Source organism: Marmota flaviventris, chromosome 2 (assembly GCF_047511675.1).
Source record: "Marmota flaviventris isolate mMarFla1 chromosome 2, mMarFla1.hap1, whole genome shotgun sequence".
NCBI classification, from domain to species: domain Eukaryota; kingdom Metazoa; phylum Chordata; class Mammalia; order Rodentia; family Sciuridae; genus Marmota; species Marmota flaviventris.
This window is the reverse complement of record NC_092499.1, coordinates 10,054,639-10,072,121: the sequence shown is the minus strand read 5'-3', so window position 1 is coordinate 10,072,121 and position 17,483 is coordinate 10,054,639. Positions and strand designations below refer to the sequence as shown.

Sequence of the window (17,483 nt, the reverse complement as noted above, 5' to 3'; positions counted from 1 at the left end):
AAGCTCCACAGAGTCACACGGTGTCAGGACATCGCCCCCAGGTCCATAAGCCATGTTCCTCTGACTCTTGGTGGCCAAGAGTGCAGTCTCCAGGCTGGGCGCAGCCTGTGTGCCATCTGTCACCCCACCCTGGGTCTAGCTGCAGCCTGAGCTTGCCAGCCCTGCATCCCACCCAGCCGCAGGGAGGGTGCTGGGAATGATAACCTGTGTGCTGCCTTTTCCCACGTCCAGGTTAGCCTGACGCGGAAGATAAAGACATTTGCAACCAAGATGGTAATCACCAGTGGAAATGACGAGGACAAAGGAGGCCAAGAGAAAGAGAGTAAAGAGGAAAGTGTCCTGGCGATGCTGGGCATCATTGGGACCATCCTGAACCTCATCGTCATCATCTTCGTGTACATTTACACCACCCTGTGAATGGCCCAGAGCCCCTGGGGGCCTCGGGATGGCCGCGAGACAGGAGTCCTGTGTGTTCACAGGTCAGTGACCAGAGGCCGCGAGGACAGGAAGCTCGACCTACACACCCCGCTCCATCCAATGCACCCTCGAACTTTACAAAAAGGTCTCGAATAAACCGATCCTGCTGCAAGGAGCAGACACTAAAGCACAATGAACCCAACAAAACTCATTCACGCCACAAGGAACTCAGCGTCTTTGGCGGGGGGCCCAGGAGGAGGCTTGGAAGACCAGCCTTCGGCACCGGTGGTGAGCGCATGGGTGCAGAAATTCATCATCCCAGATCGCTGACGACACCGTGCTGGAAAAGATGAACGGGGCAGGCACAGCTCAGCCGAGCATCTCCCTGGACCAGAGTTCCCTCCGGTCTCCTTGAGCGGTCGAGTGCAGTAGACCACGGGGCAGTCCTCCGACAGACATCCCATTCATTACAAGTGTCTAACTATTTGATACCTGGGAGATGACTTATTTTTCTTTTTTTCATTGGCTTGATGTGTGTATCTGTTCATATCAAGGTTTATAAATATATATTTTTAATAAATGTGCTCTATTTTTTAGCATGAACCAAATATTTGGAGAGGCACTTCTAGATTGATAGTGCTTCCCTGCTTTTAACCGATTTGCCCCCTCATCTGCAAAAGTTCTTTTCTGTATCCATTCTAGTCCTCTGGTCTCCTGTTGAATCTTGTACCTTTGCACTCTTGTTCTCTCTCTCTCTCTCTCTCTCTCTGTCTCTCTCTGTCTCTCTGTCTCTCTCTCTCTCTCTGTCTCTCTCTCTGGTCAGGAGAACATTTTTCCATACTACCAACCATGGTCTTTGTTGGTGCATGTTGTAAGAGTGTCCATTGAGCGGCTTTTTGTTATACTGGAGATATAAAATGATCGTGGGCATGCAGGCCATAGATGCACCCTATCTGTACCGAAAATTATGCATGAACATTGGCTGAGTGATCGATGAGCTGTAAAGAAATTTCAAAGGACTACCGTTGAGGAAGAGGAGTGTGGCTCTAATGGCAGATGGACTCCTGGACAGAACATTCCAGCGTCTTACTGGCCGCATTATTATCTCATCCTTGTAACCATTCATTTATCAGGTTTGGGTTTCCAGGACTGAGAGGTGGGAAGACCCGAGGTGGGGGCTCAGCATTGGGTGCCCTAGCCAGACGCCCCGGTCCTCTTTAAAGCTGGCAGGGTGTAAATGACATACACCCTCCCTATTGCGAGGACACTCTTGGGACAGCAGCCTTTCAAGGGCAGTGTAAGGGGTTCCGTGATTGCCCTAACAGATTGCTGCGTTTCTTGAAGTTCTTGGTTTACACCTACGTGGAGCTATTTCCTCCCTGGCAGGTGGAGTGATACAGATTCACCCTCTTCTGGTTGCCTGTGTTGAGCCCTTGCCTGCCTGCAGTGCCTGGCCTTAAAGTGAGGGTCCCTATTCTTTCTGCCAGTGGGCGGGGAAAGCAGCAGTCTGCCTGGTTGACTTTAAATGATGCCAAGGAGGTCTCTTCCTCCTGTCTTCCCCTCCTTCCTGAAATTCCACCAATAGAGAACCATTTCTTGGGCTCTGCCAAGGGACCAGACTCTTATAAAGCAAATGCCCCTGAGCACCTTTCCCTGACACTAATTGATCAGGTACCTTCTCTTCTCCTCCAGAAGGAGGGAAGCTAAGGTGTGTTTAGGCCACACTGTGTGCCAGGCACTTGGTATGCAAGTCATGGAACCCTCATCGTAGCCGTGTGAAAGAGGGAGTCTTTCCCCATGTTGTAGAGGAGAGATTGGGAGACTCCCCAAGATCCCGTGGCTGGAGTGGAGTCAGAACTCCAACCGCCTTCCATCTGGTTCCTTAGCTGAGTGAGGCCCAGAGAGGACGTGGAGGTGAGGAGGTCCCAGGAGGGTCAGGACTCAAAAGCCCATCCTTCTGCTGAGGTCCAGCTCTGCACACCTCCCTCCCCCTCCCCAGTAAAAGTAAACAACCCCTGGGAGCTCCTCAGGCTCTAGCAGGATGTCCCACAAATCAGGACAAAAGGGTGGTGAGAAATAAAAGAACTATCAGGGAGAGGGGCTCTCTGACCGGAGTGTGATTCTGGAAAGACCATGTGAAATTCCAACAGTGAACAGATAAACAATAAAGGTGCAATGGAAAAAAAACAAAAAACTCCTAGTGCCCTTTGTTTTCGTCCAGGTGCCTTTGTCGATCCCTATTTTTAATTTTATTTTAAAAAATAATCCAAAAACTTGAATGTGATTCTTTTAACACATTTGTTTGGTTAGGCCTGCAGAAGCCCCCGTGATTTTTTTCAATTACACTAATTTCGGAATTTATTGAGAGGAACAACTGTCTTTGCAATCCTCAAAACAGCTCCCTATGGTTCTTCCAGGTGGTCCTGATCCACAGTCCCCGGCAGTGCATGCCAAGCCCAGCAGGGACCAGGAACACAGCACTCACAGCCCCCATGTCTGCAGCCCTGTGAGGAGGTGGAGAGAGAAGCTGCCCAGGGCTGGCTGGCCACCAGCTGTCACCATCTACCTGAGCCCCAGCTGGCCTTGACCAACTATGGCAATATGTAACATGACACCAGGGCTCTATCCCAGCACTTAGACTCTCCTGTGGGACACAAGACAATCCCACCACACCCGTGTACTTTTTCTCATGTTGCCAGATGCAGGAAAAGTCTCTGAAAGGTGAATTGGCTTTTCTGAAGCCACGTGAGCCACGTGCTGGCACAGCAGAAGCAGATCACCCCCATGAGAGAGAGAGAGAGAGTGTCAGTACCCTGCTGGCCACAGCTGTGGGCTTGATCTCTCTCAGAGCGGGCTGGATGGTTGGGTCTCACAGTAGATTCCCCTGAACCCGCCACTTCTTTGCCACAGCCCAGCTGACCCGGGGAGTGTGGCTGAACTGATGCTCCTCACTGCTACTCCTGGAAAGCCACTCAGAAAGCCAGAGTCCCTGCAATGGCGGGTCAGACATGTGTCTGGCCGTGTACACGGTGTAGTGGTCTTGACCTGCAGGGTGCTTGTCCTGTGGCCAGAAGCCACCTGATCCTGCATCCCATCTCTGCCTCTTGTGATTCGAGTGACCACAGACACCTCACCATCCTGGGGTGTCTCGAGGGGCTCTGGGAGGTCCATGTGACAGAACCTCCTGAGGAACAGCACCTGGCCTGGCCCCGGTAAGTGCCCAGGGAGCAGAGAGCTCCAGCTGCCACATGAAGGCAGTCGGGGCGCTGTCGGGAAGGTACTGCAGAAGGTGCCGCAGGTCTGTGATCGCGTGTGTTTGCCCCCAAATCCCATTCTGTAGGCATTTCCTCTCCTTTATCTGATGTAGACGGTGCAACCCAGGATGGTGAGCCGACCCACCTGGGTTGCAGGCACCCTGTTCTCCACTTTTGCAGCCAAAAAGTGACATTTAAATCCTCAGGGAAAGAGCCTCAAGTGGCCTGAGGCTCAGTGGCGGGGAGAGGACGCCAAGGACTGTTAAGTTCATTATGAGGGATCTGGACCCTGCGAAGAGGAGCAGGGTCTTAGGGTCCCGCTGCTTCTACAGGATGGGAGGGGTGGGGCAGAGACACCCTCCTCCTAAGATTGTTTTTTCTTTTGTTTTAACCAACAGAGCAATTGAGACCCAACTGACCCAAAGTCATATAGCTTGAAATCAAGGTTTATAGTGGCTTTAAAGAAATAATAATAAAGCCCCTGATTCCTGATGGATTGCAAGGTTGTCCTGTTGCCTGTGTTTCTGTGATTTCAGAACAGTTTTGAGGATCCTAAGCCGGCAGGAGTATGGTACCCAGGCCCTGAGGAGCACACCCTTGGGGCCCTTTCTACCTGGCTCCTCCAGCTCCCAGGGCACCCTCTCCTGCAGGGAGGCCAGAGGGCACCTCATGGAGGTTCTACAAAGGAGGAAGGTGACCAACTCAGTCCTTCCTTGCCTTTCTGTAAGACACATGCGTGATCCTGGGTGAAAGAGAATCATGATTTTAAAATGGGTCCAGTGGCCCACGCCTGTCATCCCAGCCACTTGGGAAGCTGAGACAGGAGGATCTCATGTTCAAAACCAGCCTCAGCAACTTAGCAAGACCCAGAGAGACCCTATGTCTAAATTATATATATATATATATATATATATATATATATATATATATATATATATATTTTTTTTTTTTTTTTTTTTTTAAGGCTGGGGATGTGGCTCAGTGGTTATGTGTCCCTGGGTTCAATCCCCAGAACCAAAAGAAAATTTTAAAAGAATTCCAATTTTATAAAATTCTATACAAATCCTTTTTAAAAAAGAAAATCATCCCCAGATCTCGACCTGCTCGTACTTGGTGTGCGAGTTACAGACCTGGTAGCTTGTGATCTGTTTGGCAAGTCCATTCTCCACATTTTAAATTCCTTTGCCTTTTTGGCAGGAACACACTTTCCTTCAATGTCCCTGTATTCCTTGTCATTTTACGGTGGACAGCATCCCATATTTCTGTGCTACGTCCAAAGGCAGTCAAGGTGACATCCTTGAATGGACATCCAGACGCCTCACCATCAGCAGTAGGTCCCATGCTGTAATTTACAACATGGCCTCACGCTGTGACCACTACTCCCAGGTCACTTTTTCATGAGCATTTATGGGCACACTTCCATTCAGTGGCAGTGTCTGTCTGAGGTTCCCTTTAGATGGACCATCACAGATTTCCCTGCTCTCTTACAATGGGACCTTAAGGTTCTTGTCAGTGTCTTACCATAATTCTGCCTGTTGTTTAAAGCATTCCAAGTGCTGCCCTTGCCTCCCCCAGGATCGCTTCAAGTGGTCTCAAGTGTCATTTTGCAAAAAGCCACTAGGATGGCAGATGGGATGTCCCTTAGCAACACACACCCAAGTGACCCCTGGTTGGCAGCCCTGGAGTGGGACTGCTGGGCAAATGATCGGGCAAATTTGGAGCCATGGATCCCAGGGAGCCCACCTGGGCCAGGAGCCTGGTTCGGAGACCCCAGCATCTGGCGGTTGCTCTGGTCACTTTTTCCACCTGGGTCTCCTCATCTCTGGAAAGGCGAGGCCATCTGGGTCACAGGTCATGATGAAATGAAATGAGACAATGCAGAGCGTTCCCAGGAGCCATGGTGCTGCTTGGGGGGGGCGGGGTGGCCCTGTGCACGTGACAGACAGGTGGGCAAAATGGAGGGAAGTGCTCCAAGTAGTCAGTATCTCGCTGTCTCTCTCCTGTTCCTCCCTCTCTTCTTCCCTCCTCTTCCTTCCCTATCCTGGCCCCGTTCCCTTCCTCTCTCTCCTCTCTCCTCTCCTCCCCTCTAAACACAGCTCTCCTGGAAGACCCCACAGGTCCCACCTCCCTAAAGGCAGGACTCTGATGGCACACCTCCAGAAAGTCCCCTGTGGGCTGGATGTCCCTCTGACACCGCAGCATGACGAATCTTCCCTCCCCTGGGAAGCAGATGGCATGAACAGACTGCTCATATTTTCTCTTGTTCATAAACATGACACAAAACTGCACATACATTTCCCAGAAGATGAGCCGCCTGTTGCCGTGAGAAACAAGGCCATGTAATATCTGCACATCTCCTCCTCCAAGATGGTCCAGAGCTATGCTTCTTTGCTTTTCCTACTTCTATTAGAGAACAATGTGGAAATTTCCAGAATGCGATCAAAGAGCCTGGTTTGGATATCTCCAGGAGACATTACAGGTCATCCCACAGCCCGCTGGGTCAGTGGCCCACCAGGGACCTGGAGACTTGGCTTCAAAGCTGGGGTGACCCACTCTGTCATGGCCCCTACTCACCAGCTGGACAGTACCCATCCACATCCTGTTCAGGTGATGGAGACCACCACCTCCCAGCCAGGAGCCGGAAGGTGCAGGGCATTGGCTGAGTGGTCTTCAGCATTGTATTAGTGATAAATCAAAGGACAGCATATTTTGCTAATCTCGTCTCATCGGGACCAAAGGAATCAAAGTTAGAACAATCACAGTGAGGAGGATCAGCCCTAACTCTGAAAAGATCCAAGGCCTGCCCTTCCTCTCTCCCTCATCCCCAAGCTACCATCTTTCTCTTAACCAGGAAGTGGCCATTTCTGCTGTGGAAGGCCAAAGGCATGACTGACCCATCAGCATGGACCAGTCACAAATCAGAGCTGCTGAGGTGTGCCCTGTTCCCTCTCACTTTGGGACCTCCAGCCTGGAAGACTGCCTCGGGGTACTCCCACACCCACCTGCATATCCCAGGATAGTGGGGTCACCGGAGTTCACTGGAGTCCACACATAGTTGGCGTGCCCAACCCCCTGTCACTTCCCAAGGAGACTCATCTTTGTACATCTTGGGACAAAATCCAGGCAGCCCACCTCAGCACAGAAGTCCCTCCCTCAGGTGTTAACACCCTTCCCTTCTCGCCATCCCATGAGCCCCTTCATCCCAGCCATTCTCTGACCATGTTTGGTCTCTTCTTTCTTTAGTAGCTTTGTTCCCAGTTCTAAAGAGTCCAGGTTGGTGTTCCGAGTTCTAAAGATTCTGCCATAGGACTTTGGGTTCTGAAGCTCTGAGATCCTCAATATGAAAGAGTCGTGTGTACTCGGCTCCAAGCGGGGACTCTGGTTTGATGCCGGCTTGGCCCCGGGAAGATGCCTATCACCTTTTCCTCCAGAAAAGTCAAGGATGATTCCATTGCCTGTGGCATGTGAGCAATTATTGTGTGCAGAAAACCTCTCTCACTCCTACCAAGGACCCCACCTCTGTTTCTGAGGACCAGGAGGTCACCCAGAAATCAAGATGAGATTTGAAAACAGAAAACGAGCATTGAAGCCCCAACTCTATCACTTACTGACCACTGATCTTGGACTAAATCCTGAGCGTTTCTGAACCTTCATCTTCTTGTCATGACTTCTGTCATTCTGGTCCTTGATGCTGTGTGAGTCACTTTATGGGTAATAATATTGGGGGAGCTGGCTGTATGCGCCTATCAGCTGTTAATCATGGTAATTAAAAAGACAGATGAAAAACAGATAAACAGATGTGTGTTTAATATTTTCTACTAATGAATAATGGTTAGGATACAAGATTCAGACAAGCATTTGACAAAGTCTAGTACCCATTCATGATTCTTAGGAATGTCTTAGCAAACTAGAAAAACTTAGGGAACTTTCTCAGATTCAATCATATTTCAAGAGGCTTTTACTGTCAAAGTTGAGTGCAACGTCTTCTGAGATGGTGGCCGAGGTCCGTCTAATTAAAAAACTAAATATTAGGAACTTAGGAGGAGAGATGTGTCAAAACACAGCTCAGTAAGACTTTCAGAGATTTGAGATTCAAGCTCTGTGTTGTATCCACAAGAAAAACAAGCAGAGGAGTAGATTTTGCAATGGCAAATGTATGTGTTGTGGCTAATAGGGCCGGATGGGATGAACTTTTGATGGACTTCAACCTCTTTATTCCATGTGATCCTCAGCAGTGGAGTGGATGGAGCTGGAGACTGTCCACCAGGAATTAGCCACATTCTTCTTCAGCTACAGGCCAAGACTCACATCCCCCTTGCTGCAGAACTTCTGCACTTCTGCAGAAGCAGCTAGAAGAGCTCATGCTGTGTTCCGGATCTCTGCACCAGTAGCAATAATACTCAAACTGGGCAAAGTAAATGGGAACATTTCCCAGCTCATCATACGAGGCCAACGGCACCCTGATACTAAAATCCGATAAAGATTAAAAAAAAAAAAAAAGCATCAGTATCTCTCATAAATATTTAGTCAGCTTTTTCATTCCTGACACCAAAAGACCTGACAAGAACCACATAGGTGAAGAAAAGTTTATTTGGGGCTCACGGTTTCAGGGTCTCAGTCCACAGATGGTTGACTCCACATCTCTGGGCCTGGGGTGACATTGAATCTCATGGCAAAAGGGTGTGGCAGAGGAAAGCAGCTCAGGACCTGACAATCAGGAAGCAGAGAGCTCCACTCACCAGGGACAAAATATCCATGTCCCCATCGGTCACCTCCTCCAGCCACACCCTACCTGCCTACAATCACCACCCAGTAAATCCATTCAAGTAGATTAATGCACTCATTGGGTTATCGATTAGATTACTGATTAGGCTCTCCTAACCCAATGTCACACCTCTAGACTTTCTTGTATTGTCTCACACATGAGCTTTCGGGGGAAGCTTCATATCTAAACCTAATAGACGTAGATGCAAGTCATGTTAAAATTAGCAAATGCGTAAAAAGAAATAATAAACTATGACAAAGTGAGGTCTAGCTCAGAAATACAAGGTTGATTTAACAATTGGAAATCAGTCAGCATAGTTCGCCGTATTAACCAAATGAAGGAAGAAAAGCATGAAATCATCGTAATAGATGCGGAAAAAGCATTTGACAAAATCTAGTACCCATTCATGGTTTTTAAGAATGTCTTAGCAAACTAGAAATACAAGGGTACTTTCTCATAGTTAGATGGTTTATACATGCTAGAGACGGTCTAAAAAGAAAAACTATAGCTAACGTTATACCTAATGATCAAAAACCAAATGCTTTTCCTCAAAATGGAGCCAAACACTAATGCAAAAAAAAAAGTACATGAAGCAATTAAGAATAGATTTGAATAACATATACAAGACTTGTGCATGAAAACTAGAGATATTTGCTAAGAAATATTCTAAAAGATCTGAATATATGGATAATATTCCATATTCCATGGATCCAAGACTTAATATTATAAAAATTACAGTTTTCTCTGAGTTTGATCCATGCATTTAACAAAATTCCTATGAAATCTCAGCTGTCTTTGGGGTCTGAAGCTGATTCTGAAATGCATATGGAAACCCAAAGGACCAATAATAGCCAAAGCAGTTTTTTAAAAGAATAAAGTCTGAGGGCCCAAAGCCGCTTGATTTTAATACTCACTGTAAAGCTAGAATGAAAGAGAAAAAAGTGGTTTTGGTGTAAAGAGTGACAAGGATATCAATGTAATAGAATAGAAAATCCAGAAATAAATTCATACCTAATAGGCCAATTGACTTTTGGCAAAGTTTCCAATGCAGCTTAATTAAACAAATAGTGCTCAAACAATTGAGTATCTTTATAAGGAAAAAATGAACCCTGATCCCTTAACTCACACTGTGTACAAAATTAATTTGTATGTAGTTGGGCCAAACACTAATGTCAAAGCTAAATCTGCATATCTTCTATAAGAAAATGCAAGGGAATATCTACCCAAACTTGGGATAAGAAAAGATTTCTTAAGTAGGACACTGAAAGCATGCATCATAAAACAATGCATAGATAAATTAGACTTCATTTCATTTCAACTTCTACTCATCAAAAGACACCATTAGAAAATGAAAAATGAGACTTAAACTGGAAGAAAGCATTCTGGATATATTCATCTGACAAGGAGATTGTTATTAAAATATGTGAAGATGCTACGACTCAGGAGGAATAAAGACAGCCCACTTTTTTAAAGTGAGCCAAAGACTTCAACAAAGGACCAACAATGTGATTGACAAACATCATTCATCACCCTGGAAATGCCACCTGCACTCCTGTGTTCATTCAAAATATAGGTTTTGCATCTTGTTTGAATCTTCAGGGTCTCTAACATTCTTTGCTAGGGTCTCTAAGATGTCACCCATACCTTGCAGCCACAAGGTCACACTCAGTGAGTCTGGAGAGGACCAACTGGAGGTGTGACCAGAAGGAGAGAGAAATGGGTTGTGGTGAACAGGGAGCAGCCTCCACCATTGGAAGGGGGGGCGGGCCTGTGGCCTAAGCTCTGGGTCAAAAGCCAGTGCTGCAGCCCATGGGAGCTGTCAGAGGCTGACATGCAGGAAAGTTAATCCATCCAAGTGGCCCTGGGCGTCCAGGACAATGGCCCAGCTCAAATCCCCCATGGGAGGAAGAGAGGGTCTAGAGAGAAGGCCAGAAGCAGTCCACAACAAGGAGAAGCCACGCCCTGTCCCAGGCCATGCCAGCCCATGGAAGGAGGAACAGAGAGCCACACGCTGGCCTCTGCACTCAGCGTCCAGCTAAAGACACTGCCCATCAGTGTCACTGATAATCAAATAGAAAAGGAGCAAGGACAGGGAATGGAAGGGAGGAGACAGGAGGACTGATTGCCGAGGACAGAGGCTGGGTGCATGGCCACTGCCACTTGTCTCTCTTTTGTGGGAGACAAACTTCACACACTCCCAGGTTCCTGTCTTGTGGACTGAATGAGCTCCCACGGCTTCAATAAAGAGTGGAGAAGTGGGGAGACAAGGTCAGCTCTTGAGATAGGGCATAGCCAGCACGTGTGGGACCTGCCCCCCACTAGCTACAGGGATATGGCATGAAGCATCAAAAGCATTTTCTGCAAATAACTCCCACTAGTGCTATTTTGTTATTTCAAGAGGAAGCAGGGTCATTTGAGAATCTCTGGGGGTGTAAAACCTTCAACTAGCACTTCCCAAAGACGGGGGCCAGAAGTGAGCTTGGGCAAAAGGGTGGATGTTGCCTTCAGAGTTTGTAGGAGGCTCTTTGCTTAAAACATCACCTTCTCTTTGCACCTGTTCACTCTCCATCAACCATTTGTGGCCCTACTATGCTCCATGATCTGCCAAGTCTCCGGTGATACGGTCATGAGTAAGGCCGTATGTCGACTTTTCCAAGAGGACAGCAAGCTGAGGTCAAGTTTAGACTGTAAAGGGTTTGTTAAGGCAGAGGAGGAAGCAGGAGTGGTAGGAAGAGCCTCACCAGCAGGGAGTCTGGGAGCAGGCTGCCCAGGAGTCTGCTGCAAGGGTCAGCAGAGGCCCATGGATTCTAGGCTTGGTTGATAGCCCATGGTGCTGGTGGGAGGTGGAGGAATCCTTCAGATGTGGAGCCAGTTTCCATGGAATTTCTCACAGACTCTCAGTGAGTCCTCCCCTGGGACCACAGGATCTGGTGACTCATTTACTCATTCGTCCCACAAGCAGCAACTCCAAGACACCAGGCACCGTGCTGGGCAGAGGCTCCAGAGACCATGAGGGGGAACTGATTCACAGTCTAGTTGGGGAGCCAGACATGGAACTATCCAATTGCCCCCTGAAGCTTCACTCTGCCTGGGATAAGATGGGAGGTCGTGGGAGGCTTCCTCAAAGAGATGGCTCTTGGAGAATGAGTAGGATTTGGCCATGGAACTAAAAGAGGAAGATGTCCTAAGCATTGGAACTAAAGGGGGAGAGAAGGAGGTAGTCCCCAGTCCCAGGCCCAACTTATGGGTGTAAATGCCAGGACACATACTCTCGTCTCTCTCCTCTGCTTTCTGGTAACACTGAGTTGTCTCAGAACCTGATGTTTTCAGGTTTTTAACTTCATGATTTTCTCACCTTATGTACAGTTAATTTTCAGGCTCACACGATTCTTACAGAGTTGTCTTTTGGGTGTGAGTAATCTGTCTTCAATTGGTTGGATGCCATAAGTGTCCATAATTGTGCCATCCTCCTGACAAGAGCCCCAACTTCTATAATATTTCTGCCAGGAGGAGGCCGTGGTCTGGGCTCAGACTGGCTCTGCTCTGCACAGAGGTGCTCCCCAAACCAGCTCTTTTGTAAGCAATCAAATATTAATATAAAGGGTGAATAATTCATTGTGAATGCCTGAGAAGCTTAGAGGCTATCCTCAAGGTACATCAGTGACTCTAAAGACCCAGCTATTTCCACCAAATTCTAAGTGAGAGAGGTGCTGGTACAGAGCAGGGGCCCTGAGACGGGGCTGCCTGGATTTGAACCCAGCCCTGCACTTACTCACTCTGAGAAATGTCATCTGTCTGTGTCTTGAGATGCTCTCACCCCTCCCTGCTGTGCTCTGTGCTCCAACCGGCCACACTCCATGGGCTGAAGTAAGAGGCACCCTGGACCTCTGGCTTCCAGCTGGGTTCACCCAGTGGAAGCCCATGTAGACCTCAGGAATGGAGGAGAGGGGTGAGGAGTATCCTTCCCCAGCTCCCTCCCTCCAGTTGATCACTGGGGGCTCAGCCAAATCCCTCATCTCCTCTTAGGTGACCTCTCCACGTGGACCTCTCTTCCAGCTCTGGAGACCATTCCCTCTTCTCACCCTCTGACTCAGTGATGGTTGCAGCTCCCTGAGGTGCTGATCCCAAGGCATGGTGCCACTGCCTGTAGCTCTCTCTCTAAATGCCATCCCTGCCACTATGTGAGATTGAAGCTTATAAAATTGCCATTTTTGGAGATCCAAATGATCAGATACTATAAATTTCAAAGATTCAATCTCATAAGTTGTTCTTCTATCAAAACTTCAATTTTTGTGTGTGCAATTCCCTAACATGACTTTGACTGACACAGAAGGTGTGTGACCTTGGGCTCAGTGGCAGTGCCTAGCCGTGGGAGGCACTGGGTTTGATTCTCAGCACCACATATAAATAAGTAAAATAAAGGTCCATTGACAACTAAAAACAAAACAAAAACAATTTTTTAAATTCCCAACACACCACTTCACTTCACATTTCCAGCTGTGTAGACAGACCTTGGGTGAGCTACTCAAATTCTCTGAGCTTCTTGATCCATAAACAGAGTCCAACTCATGCTGTTGTTGTGATTATTCAGTCAATTAACATCATTTCATGGTAATTGATCAACAGTAACTGCCTGTTATTCTAAACTCTGTTCAGTGTATGTGAGAGGCAGGTGGAGGGGTGCCCTGTACAGGAAACCTTCAGTGATCATGAGCCCTTGGCCTGGGGGTCAGCACATCTCAGCACACTTGTCAGGCACCACAGAGTGAGGCGTCTCAGATGCACTAGGCCACACGTGTCAACTAGTCACTTAACATAAATTATACTTACTTGTGATGGGCACCGTCCTACCCCTCACATACACCACCTCAATCAATATTGTGCTTCTATCCTCATTTCACAGATAAACCCCAGAGAGAACAAGTAGCTGGTTGTGAATCTAAACCTGCCTGACTCCTGAGCTTCTCTGCTTGAATATTTTGGGAGGAGCTATCACCATTTAAAAAAGATCAGACGGGTCTTGATCCCTTTCTATTAGGCTCTGATGGCTACAGGTTTTGAAGCTCTCAGGCCTTCATCTCCGTGGTCTTCTGATCTCCTGCCTTTGGAGACAGCCCCCACACAAGATGGCCCCATCTTACAAACTATTTGGCACCCAAAAGGGAAGTGTGGAGACTCCCTGGACCTCTTCCTTCTCTCCCAGAAGCACTCAGCTTCCCCCTGGTGCTCAACTCTCCCCCTGCATGGCCTCCCCACCCCCATTCCTAGAAGCCCTGTCTTCCTGGTCCTGCTTGTTGGGCTGACTCTGCCACTTGCTCCTGTGTGACCTCCATGACATCATTTCCTCTCTCTAACCCTCATTGCCTCCTCTTTGACTCAGTGGCCGTTGCCCTTGGTAGTGAGAATCCAAAGAGACCTTGGAGGTGTTTTGGTAATTGTAAGGCGCTCTCCTAGCTAACATTACTGTCATCCTCTCCAACATCATAGAGAGCCAAAGGGTGATTGAAAAACCAGCCTCTATCTCAGAGCAAAGCCTGTCCTAGGAAGGGACATCACCTTTGTCCTTGGAAAAACCCACAGAGCACTCCTAGGCACATTCCCACCCTGCTAAGTTGTTTATCTACAAATAACAGGAGAGATCTGCTGCGCCAGGTTTCCCTGACTCAGTCAGGCTAGGTGGGGATCCATAGCAACCCCCTAGCAGCCACCAATCAGCATGAGACAGGGAAATACCTGGGATGCCAGATGACCCTCCCAGTTTCCGGTGGTTGATAACAAGTTGGGAAACCATGTAGTTCAGCACGAACACCCCTCTTGGCTTAAACCAATCAGTTCAAATGAATACCCCTTTTGTACTGACCAATCACCCCTACCCAACTTGTTCCCGCCAGTGAATGTGCTAATCATGTTTTAGAGTTGTTATTTGATTTTCCCGCGGTGTGTGATGATTTGCTATGATGTATGTGAAGTCCCTGCCCTCTCCAAAGAATGTATAAAATTGCTGCAAACCCTGGGCTGGGGCCTCTCAGCGTCACCAGTTGCTGTGTGTACAGGCGGAGGACCGAGCCAGCTCGCAATAAACACCTCTTTGCTGCTTACATCGATCTTGGGTCTCTGGTAGTCTTTGGGGGTCCCGAATTCGAGCATAACATGATCAGAAAACTCAGAGCAACTTATACTGACATCCAGAACAAGCGGAGATTGTCCCCATCTCAGGTTGGTTCTCCATCAGTTTGCTCCAATCACATTCGATTGTGGTTCTTTTCTCTCCAGCTTCAAGTCCTTAGTTAGAGGTGTGGTCTCAAAATTTAGATGCCTAAACCAACCCTTTGAGAGTTTGGAAGAAAATGCAAATCCCTGTCTTTTGAAATTAACTGTTACGTATGCATATCAAGTATGTAAGCATTGCTGCAGTGTCAAAGACAGACTGCAGAGAAACCATGGACATGTGCAGTCCCCAAGAGAAGCAGACAGCACCGTGACTAGGTGCCAGCCATCTTTGCTGGGTGCTTATTATCTTGGCTCGTGGTTTCCCTCTCTGAGCTGATGGTGTTGTTTGCAATTGTAAAATGGCATAATAAATGCCTCTCTCACAGGATGGATGCGACAATTGATAAGTATCCAAATGTAAAACACTTGGGACAGTTCAAAGTCCAGACAGGGGTCCCTATTTGCTCTTGTTACCATTATACCATGTGAGCGTGGGGTTGGGGAGGAGAGGGCTACTATTCATGTATAGCACCTACTCTTCATGCCTAGCTGTCATGATTTTTCTCCATATTACTCCCTCTCTCTGAAATACTTTTCCTGGGGCTAGGATGTGAAAAACCAGCCTCTACCTCAGAGCAAAGCCTGTCCAAGGAAGGGACATCACCTTTGTCCTTGGAAAGACCCACAGAGCACTCCTAGGCACATTCCCACCCTGCTAAGTTGTTTATCTACAAATGAGATCTGCAGCACCAGGTGTCCCTGACTCAGTCAGGCTAGGTGGGGACCCATAGCAACCCCCTAGCAGCCACCAATCAGCATGAGACAGGGAAATACCTGGGATGCCAGATGACCCTCCCAGTAGTTTATGGTGTTGGGAAACCACGTAGTTCAGCATGAACACCCTCTTGGCTTAAACCAATCAGTTCAAATGAACACCCCTTTTGTACTGACCAATCACCCCTACCCAACTTGTTCCCACCAGTGAATGTGCTAATCATGTTTTAGAGTTGTTATTTGATTTTCCCGCGGTGTGTGATGATTTGCTATGATGTATGTGGGGGTCCCTGCCTTCTCCAAAGAATGTATAAAACTGCTGCAAACCCTGGGCTCGAGGCCTCTCAGCGTCACCAGTTGCTGTGTGTGCATGCGGAGGACCGAGCCAGCTCGCAATAAACACCTCTTTGCTGTTTACATCGATCTTGGTCTCTGGTGGTCTTTTGGGGGTCCCGATTTTGAGCAAAACAGATGGAGGTTAGTGGCTGAGTGCTTGCCAAGTGTGCACAAATGTAAGGATCTCGCGAAACGTCGGAGAAAGAGACCACCAAGTGACCACTCATGCAATTGGCAGAAGGGGGATTTATTGAACCAGCATGCTGGGGCTCCGTGCCCACTCAAGAAGGGAGAGCAGCCCAGAGCCCCGAGCAGGGTCTGAGCACTGCTTAAGTACACTTTTGGGGGAGGGCGGAGGGCTTTGTATACATCAGAACAAATCATCATGAGGCGCGGGAAAATTGAATAACAACTCCTAAACATGATTGGTTCATTCATTGGCGGGAACAGGTCAGGCTGGAGTGATAGGTCATTCCTAAGGAGGGGGTTACATTTAAACTGATTGGTCCAGGCCCTGCAATGCCTACGTGCGACCACACAGAGCCCTTATTAAACAACCAATAGTCAGGGGAAATATTTACTGGGCAGTTCCAAGCATTGTCTCAACAGCTACAGAAATTTCAGGTTTTGCAGGTAGCATAGAATCCTAACAATACCTAATCCTTTACATTTTAACTCAGACCTTGCAGCTTAGAAACTTTACAACACCCGGTCTTTTACCCTTTAACTTTTACGCTTTAACTTCAATTTCTTTTACCCTTACACAAGGCCTTGGGTTCGATTCCCAGAAAAAGAGACTGAAATACCTTTCTTTTGCTTGACTTGGCTCAGGCATCACCCCTTCCAGGAAGCCTTCCCTTCCTTCCCCTGTGCCTCCCCTGGTGAGAGCAGGGAGCCCTGTGGACACCCGCAGCCCCTCGTCCCCACGGTGCTCTGACTGGCCTCCTGACAGTGGAGCTTTGGGACTGACAGCATCTTCCCGGCCCTTGGCATGCTCAGTTCCCGCCAGAAAGGGACACACAGTGGATGCTTCTAGAACACAGGAGTTCAGATAAATGGAGTTTTTCTGAATTAGAAACAAAACTGCCTTCAAATCCAAAGCAATTTGCAAGCCTAGCCCTTGTGCCTGGGGAAAACAACAATATCGGAAGAAAATGAGCCACCCCCCCACCGCCTTCCGGAAGAAGCAACTAAGGTTCCTCCCTCTAAAGAAACATTAACTCCACCCAGAAATAAATCCCTGATGAGCCTCCCAGGGAGGCCATTAGTGAGCCACTCACCACTGGCAGCCATCTTCCTGCAAACACAGCCATTGACTCAGGACTGAGTGCTTCCCTCCTGCTCAGTGGGGTGCCCAGCCAGAGGGATGCTGGGCAATTACAGGAGACTAAATATTTCAGCAGCGCAGAGGAAGCTCCTCAGCAGCCGACAGGAAGCTGTTTCTCTTTCCTTTAAAGTGTTTATTAAAATACAAAGTTAAACCCAGCAAGGGAGTTTTTCTATCTCCCTCTCCAATTAGTCAGTTTTTTCAATGTTGAAGCTTTTCTTGCTTTAGCAAACCTGCAGGACCTGTGGGTAGAGTGCCTTCCCCACAGGACACCAGGGGGTGTTCCAAACTTGCAATCAGTCAGATTCAAATCCGACTGCCCCCCCAACACACACACACACAGACACCCATGAGCTAGCTGTGAGGTCTTCTGCAAATCACGTCTGGACTTTCTGAGCTT

General features: G+C 48.1%; 1 protein-coding gene across 1 annotated transcript; it reads left to right on the top strand.

Moving 5' to 3' along the window:
* The first annotated feature begins 237 nt into the window (after positions 1 to 237).
* On the top strand, positions 238 to 417 carry Tunar (transmembrane neural differentiation associated intracellular calcium regulator). The gene has a single exon (XM_071606449.1). The coding sequence runs from the start codon at positions 271 to 273 to the stop codon at positions 415 to 417; it is 147 nt and encodes a 48-aa protein (XP_071462550.1). The 5' UTR covers positions 238 to 270.
* Positions 418 to 17,483: the final 17,066 nt, after the last annotated feature.

What these genes read in the sequence shown, in the direction of transcription:
- Tunar (XM_071606449.1), top strand. Translation starts at nt 271, where the DNA reads ATGGTAATCACCAGTGGAAATGACGAGGACAAAGGAGGCCAAGAGAAA.